Source organism: Aegilops tauschii, chromosome 5, assembly GCF_002575655.3.
Source record: "Aegilops tauschii subsp. strangulata cultivar AL8/78 chromosome 5, Aet v6.0, whole genome shotgun sequence".
In the NCBI taxonomy this organism is placed as follows: domain Eukaryota; kingdom Viridiplantae; phylum Streptophyta; class Magnoliopsida; order Poales; family Poaceae; genus Aegilops; species Aegilops tauschii.
The window spans coordinates 503249348-503256093 of NC_053039.3; the positions used below are offsets into that span (position 1 = coordinate 503249348).

Genomic DNA, 6746 nt, shown 5'->3' on the forward strand with positions numbered 1-6746 from the left:
TGTTGCGGGGCGTGTGGTCGAACTCTCCAACGCCCACACACATGATGATGCTCACATGGCACTCAAATTCTAACAAATTTCATTAGGATTCATGCAAAACAAAATCAACGTGGATCAAGGCATGTGGGCAATGTGCAAACATGCCACACGCGTGGGCGTTATCATTTGGGTTATTTTATTTATTTCCGAAGGACAACATGAGCACGGCCACAACAACCAATCTGATTAAACACAAGATAATGCTCTGCCGAATTAAGACCAAGAATTTACAAATATTTCTTAAATACCCACTAAACAGACTACTGGTGAACAATCTCCATGACAGTTTTATCTTTGGAAGATTCCAAATTCAGTTGCAAAGGAACACATGCATTGTAATTACATATCACTCATTCTGAACAGGCCTGAATCCAGGGAGTCGTATTTCTTTGGGAAAATGGATACAGCAAAGGAGCTATTACATCAAATTTACCAACATAAGCATAAACCAAAGAGCAGAGGGGCATCATCAGACGCGGACTTTTACTTCGTAGCCTGGGCGATGATGTTACTGATGGAGCCAGCTTCCTCTTTAGCAGCCTCTACCAATGAATCCTGTGCAAATAGGGAAGCAAACAGTTAATACAACTATGTACTTCTCAAGAGCAGTCCAAGACAGGTTTTGCAATTTCTTGTGTACATGTGTTCTTATTTTTGTACAAACGTATATTGGAAGCGCAAAGTAATTCAGGGGATAAGCAAACAGAATTTAGAAGACGATGTTGCTAATCCTAATATATAAGCACATAAATGAACTCCACTGAATCATAGGAGAAAACGTGAGGTACAGTCAAGACATGAATGAACAGAAAGATTTTAATACCCAAAGCCATACGCTCTTAACTAGTCATGGAAATGTAAATACCTGTGCAGCAATAAGTCTTGCAACATTCTTCTTGCTAGACTCCTGAAGCTCACCAGAAATGAGAATCTCATCCAGTACGTAGTAAGCCTGCAAATTTCACCATTGGTACTCATGAAATGAGTCCATGACTCAGAAAAATGGCATAACTCAGGCAAGAAAAATTTGCATATAACTCCAGTCCTGGGTCTTCAGCATCAACATTTCAACATATGTGAAAGAGATTACCTTGTGGAAATTGAATATCAAATCCAGCTCGCATACCTGAAGAAATTATGAAAAAGAAAGTCAAAACAATAGTATATTCTAGAAAATAATGCTAATCCATAAGAGAAATAACTTACACTGCCGAAATAGCGGTCGAGTATCTCAACAAAATGATGGATAATTTCAAGGACTTCAAGCTCATTGTCATCAGCATCAATACACATGCAGAAATAGAGGCTGGCATACCTGTATATAATTATAAGCAGATTTATAACTAGCTAACAAGCATATCTTGCAAACAGAATAGACTCAACGGCATTCCTTATTACTAAAGCATACCTTCTGTACACAACCTTGTAACCTCTCCACTCGACAAAGTTGCAGAGTTTTGGCCCTCGAGTAAGAATGAGCCCACTAAGCTCACGGATGACCTTTCAAAATGAGCAGGGTGTGAAAAAATTAGCTAACCATTACAAACCTCCTAGCCAACAAAAAACATGTAGTTGGCAGTAGCGATTTAAGAGGATTAAATGTAAAATCTCTGTCATTGTATGAGCAACTACAATGCTTAGCCATCCTCCATAGAAAACAAATACACTGAATGGGAACCCAAGAGGCCAGGAAAATACCCGAAACGTGCAATAAAGCGTTAAAGAGCTAGAATCATAAATCACCAACACTGGGCAGCAACACAAATGCTAGCTTAAGATGGAGCCTGGAACAGGTCATAGAGAGTTACAGACAGTACAATAGCTGAAATTTATCGTTACAAGAAGCATCTGTCACAATCTACTCATAATAATAAGCATACACTAGCACAAACACACATGACAGCAAACTCTGCTTTGACACATAATTTGCATCAACTTGCAAGTTGTTTAATTAGCACACAGACAAACAGACATAAAAGCTGTCGACAGAAAGCAGTATAAGATGCTGACCTTAGTCCTCTCCTTCTGGGTGTAAGGCGAGTACCACTTGGTGAGCCTCACCTTACCCTGGCGGCTGATTAGGAGCACGAAATTAATCTGTGAAGACGCAGAGAAGAAAAGGAAAATTAAGTGACAGTGAACCTGAAACAAGATCCAGTGCTAGTGGCAACAAGCAGCCACCTCTTGCACAGAGCACAGAGACAGACAAATATTTGATTTTTCAAACAACTGCGACAGAAAAACACTGAAATATAATGTATAATCCATTAAATCTTAAAGGTGCACTTCAGCTTGACAAACTATCGAGTACACTTATTCTGCATCACTTTTTTTTAGAAAACCACACTTTTCATGATATTCAGTAAAACATGTGGGCATCGCCCGCTCGACTCATCCAATATACTCCCTCCGTTCCTAAATATAAGTCATTCTAGAGATTTGAATATGGACTACATAGGGATGAATATAGATGTATTCTAGTGTGTAGATTCACTCATTTTGCTCCGTATGTAGTCCATATTAGAATCTCTAAAAAGACCTATATTTAGGAACGGAGGGAGTACAATAATTAACAGGACAAGTACAACTACATAACAGGGCCATTCATGGTTGTATCACTAAAGAGTTTGTCCTATCAGTCAATTCCGTTGAAATCCTAAAACCTGTAGTGTTCTGAAACCATGATACAGGAAACAGTTAATCAAGAAGTTTATTTTCTACATGTTCATTCTACGCTCGAATAATATAAGCTGGAAACATGGAAATGTGCCTTAAATATGATCACCAGCAGCCATCAATGTGGTACTGAAAAACGTAGCATTTTAAAAGGAGATTCAGTCTACACTCTACAGACTATAAACTTCTCCAAACTACAACAGAACAACCGTGGCGTTCCAAAGGGGGTTTGGCCTAGTCACAGAATCGGTGGGCAACGGCTGCCCAATTCATATATCGTACAGAAACAGAAAAGATCATGGCTGCAATTCCTTCTTGAAGTGGGATCAGAACTCTCTCCATAACACCGTTGAGCAAATCCACTAGCTCGAGAAATTCCGCTAAATTGGCTGTGCCTGGCTTGCAAATTCCAAATTGATAGCAAACTGGTGGGTATTCTCTCCTATTCTCCGAGATCCGGATCCGAACGATAAACGAGATCCCACGACCTCTGGCGTAGCCCGGGGGATCTACAGGAAAGGGGAGGACGAGGAACTCACCATGGCTAGGGAGGGTCGCCGCCCGCGTAGATCTGCCGAGGCCCGAGAGGAGGAGCGAGGCCGGGTGGGCGTGGCCGCGCGGATCTGGCGGCGAGGGCGGACGGGGTGACAGCCGGTCGCCAGAGAAGGGAGGATCGCCGAGAGACGGGAGTGCCAGCGGCGTGGGTCGGCGTCTGTGCTGGGCGGTCTGGATCGCGTCGGGTGCGCGATCTGCTTACCAGCGTTGAGCCAAACCGGTCTATTTGCTGGTTTTCGTTGTTCTGGGATCCTTGTTGCATACGTGCGTTGCAACGGGCCACATTAACTTTAAAAGTTTAATATTAATATTCTCATACATATCAAGTGACATTGGCGTTTTTTTACATCAAATCTTCATATACACACTCTCTCCCTCCCTCTTCCTCACTCTCTCCCTCTCTTCCCCTCTCTCTCTAACACACACATATACACCTTATTGGGTACGGGACCATAATCCATCTATTTCACACATACACGCTAGTGCATAACAATATGAATTATGTGTATTATATTTGCCACCACAACTAAGGGAATTAATTTCATGTAAATCGGCCAGCCACAGCTCCAAGAATACGCGGAGGAGGTGGCCCGGGTCGGCGTCGGCACCGTCCGGCGCGGGCCACGGGCTCCAAGTGCGTCTGCGCGCCGGCCACCCACGCCGGGTCCTTCAAGTGCCGCTTTCACCGCACCAACTCCTAGGGCAACGGCCACGGCCAGGGCCAGGGAAGCCGCCCTTCACCGGCCGCGGCCAACGCGGTGCCGCGGCACCCGGCCTCGCTGTCCTCGTCCTCCGGCACCGTCGTGACCCAGTGACGCAGCCCAAGCATCGGCCTCGAGAATCAAGAACGCTCGACAACAGTGAGGGAAGGGAAGATCATATACATGTCATAAGAAAGGGAGTTTATTTACTGCTCCCTCGATGTATTGATTTTTTTGTTTGAAGATTGATTACCATCCGTGAGTTAAGGTAAGGTTAATGTGATTGAGCAATTTTTCTAAAAATCAATTATTTGTTTTCTAATTAATGTGATTGAGTGATTTAAGATAAGGTTAATTAATTTAGATTTGATCTTTAGAGATTGTTCGTGATTGATTCTATATTACTAAATAACTTGCGCCAGTATGGAAAGTTCTGATCTGCTCATATTTCTTTCGTTGTGTGAGAGGGTGACGCGAAAATAAACCGATGAAGTGGGGGGAGGGGACGAAAAAATCTACGAAAAAAACCCAGCAAAGGTGGGAGGAGGTACCAAAAAAACCATGAGAGGTGGGACGAAAAAAAAAACCTGGAAACGAGACTACCAACTGCTCCATTAAAAGTAGAGATTGCATCTTTTTTTAACATCACTACAGACACAAGCGCTCATATATATATATATATCAGAGCTGGTCAAACGGGCCGGCCCGGCCCGCCGTAAACCGGCCCACGTGCTGCAGGCAGCAACCCAAGCACGGCACGGGAGTTAAGTGGGCGGCCCGTGTCGGTTAGAATTTTTTTCCTGCGAAATACCTTCAAAAAACAGGGGGAAAGGCCAAAAAATATAAAAAATACGGTGAAGTATTACAAAAAGATTAAAAAAAAGACATATTAGAGCGCTACAAATGTACGCATGCACTACAAAATTATTGAACATATTAGAGTACTAGGTATTTATATATGACATATATATTTATATATTTCAAAAAAAGTTAAACGGACCATGCCGTGCCGGCCCGTGTGCCCAGCCTTCAGGCCCAGGCATGGCCCATGGCGTACCGCGTGCCGTGCTTGGCTCGTTTAGCCCGGGCCATGCCATTCCGGCGTGCTACCGGGCCGACCTAGTTAGCACGACCTGTTTGCCCAACTATAATATATACGCGCATACACTCACCTTATGAACGCACACACGCACACCCTACCCTTGTGTGCACCTTCGATAGACTGAGCCGGCATATCATCTTGAGATTTTACGAAGTCACCGTAAGCGCCTCGTAGTCAACAGGAACGTCTCCTTCCACTGAAAGTGTTTCGCCGAAAATCCTGAAATAAATTCAAGATAAATGCGAGCACCAGGACTTGAACCCTGATGGATTGGGATATACTATACACCTAACCATCCAACCACAGGTTGGTTCGCTTGCATATTGCAGCCTTGCAGGCAACTTTGTGTGTATTTTTTTTGTGTGTGTGTGTGTGTGTGTGTGTGTGTTCTTTGTGTGTATTCTTTTTTAGACCGGGCCGGGCCGGCAAAATTCGGGGCCATGTACAACACTCTAAAACGGGCCCCTATCTCATATGAAAAAATAAACTAATAAACAATTTTAATGTATATGACATAATGTTTTACATAACTTTTCTCTTACGCATCCGAGAACCAGAATGATGTTTTCCCATGATGTTTCAAATATGTATTCTTGAAACACAAGACACCCAGATGAATAAAATAAAATTGAACTATTGAAGATTAACAAAATTGCTAGTTCTAACTCACGTAGTCTTCATGTTATCTTCCAATGCAAAAATAAAATAAAAATCAATGTTATATTTATATAAAATTTCTCCTTTTTGTTCCTTCCAAACAAGAGACAATTTAGCCTTGAAACTTTGCATGTCGGCTATACACAAGTGCCACTATGTGCGTAACAAGTTTTTGATTTTTTTATGAAACATAAATTTGCTAAATTACAAATTTTGGATAAGTTGCATCATTTTAAAATATTATCGTTGTGCCAAAAAATCCAAAAATATTTCTGCACATGGTAGTACCTGTGTGATGTTGATCTGCAATGTTTCGAGTTCAAAAGTTGTTTTAGTTTTTTCTTTGCGGAATCAAAAGGTGTTTTAGTTGAAACAAAAAATGTGGACAAAAAATAAGTGCCTAATTATCAAGGGGCTTTCTTCCAAATGCCAGGGGCTTTCTTCTTGGAAGAACAAAAGTGCCTATTTTTGGTGCGAATTAGGCCAAATGCATAGGGGCTTTCTTCTTGAGAAACATCTCTCACGAGGCAACTTTTGTTTTCTTAGGAAGAACATAAGTGCCTAATTAGGGATCAGATACAACGACATCACACCTAACAATGGTAGGCTTGGAGCTTTAGACCCTACGAAACGATAAAACAAGCAAAAACGGTTCATGTGATTACTAAACCACATGTATAGATCCATCTGCTATGCATAACCGATAAATTATGTTGACTTTTATACAGTAAACAATAGATAATCATTTCACCTAAAATGTCTCGGACACTCGAAGGTTATTCCATTTTTTTATTTTGTCAAGTTACATCAGTTATGTACGATGACCATTGCAAGGACCCGTAACCTCGTAGTATAAATGTCGCCTCTTTTCTTGAGAGGAAAATATATATGTTATCTCTACTACAAAGTGGGTGCAAATGCTTAGAGTAGTTTTTGGACAACTTTTTGTTTCTTTTTATCTCTTAAGTGAAGCAAAGTATAAGGAAATAAATACTTAAGAAGGAACATGTATTTTT

The 6746-nt window shown here is 41.7% G+C and overlaps 1 protein-coding gene across 1 annotated transcript; it reads right to left on the reverse strand.

Annotated features, from left to right (window-relative positions):
• Nucleotides 1–222: 222 nt before the first annotated feature.
• On the reverse strand, nucleotides 223–3501 carry LOC109759144 (AP-1 complex subunit sigma-1). Its single transcript, XM_020317977.4, has 7 exons — nucleotides 3255–3501; nucleotides 2050–2136; nucleotides 1448–1539; nucleotides 1246–1354; nucleotides 1130–1165; nucleotides 905–991; nucleotides 223–594 (listed from the first exon to the last, which is right to left on the reverse strand). The coding sequence occupies exons 1-7, from the start codon at nucleotides 3255–3257 to the stop codon at nucleotides 523–525; spliced, it is 486 nt and encodes a 161-aa protein (XP_020173566.1). The 5' UTR covers nucleotides 3258–3501; the 3' UTR covers nucleotides 223–522.
• Nucleotides 3502–6746: the final 3245 nt, after the last annotated feature.

Coding starts and splice junctions, on each gene's coding strand:
- LOC109759144 (XM_020317977.4), bottom strand. Junction 1,355..1,447: donor TACAAGGTTGTGTACAGAAG/GTATGCTTTAGT, acceptor AATTATATACAG/GTATGCCAGCCTCTATTTCT. Junction 1,166..1,245: donor TCGACCGCTATTTCGGCAGT/GTAAGTTATTTC, acceptor TAATTTCTTCAG/GTATGCGAGCTGGATTTGAT.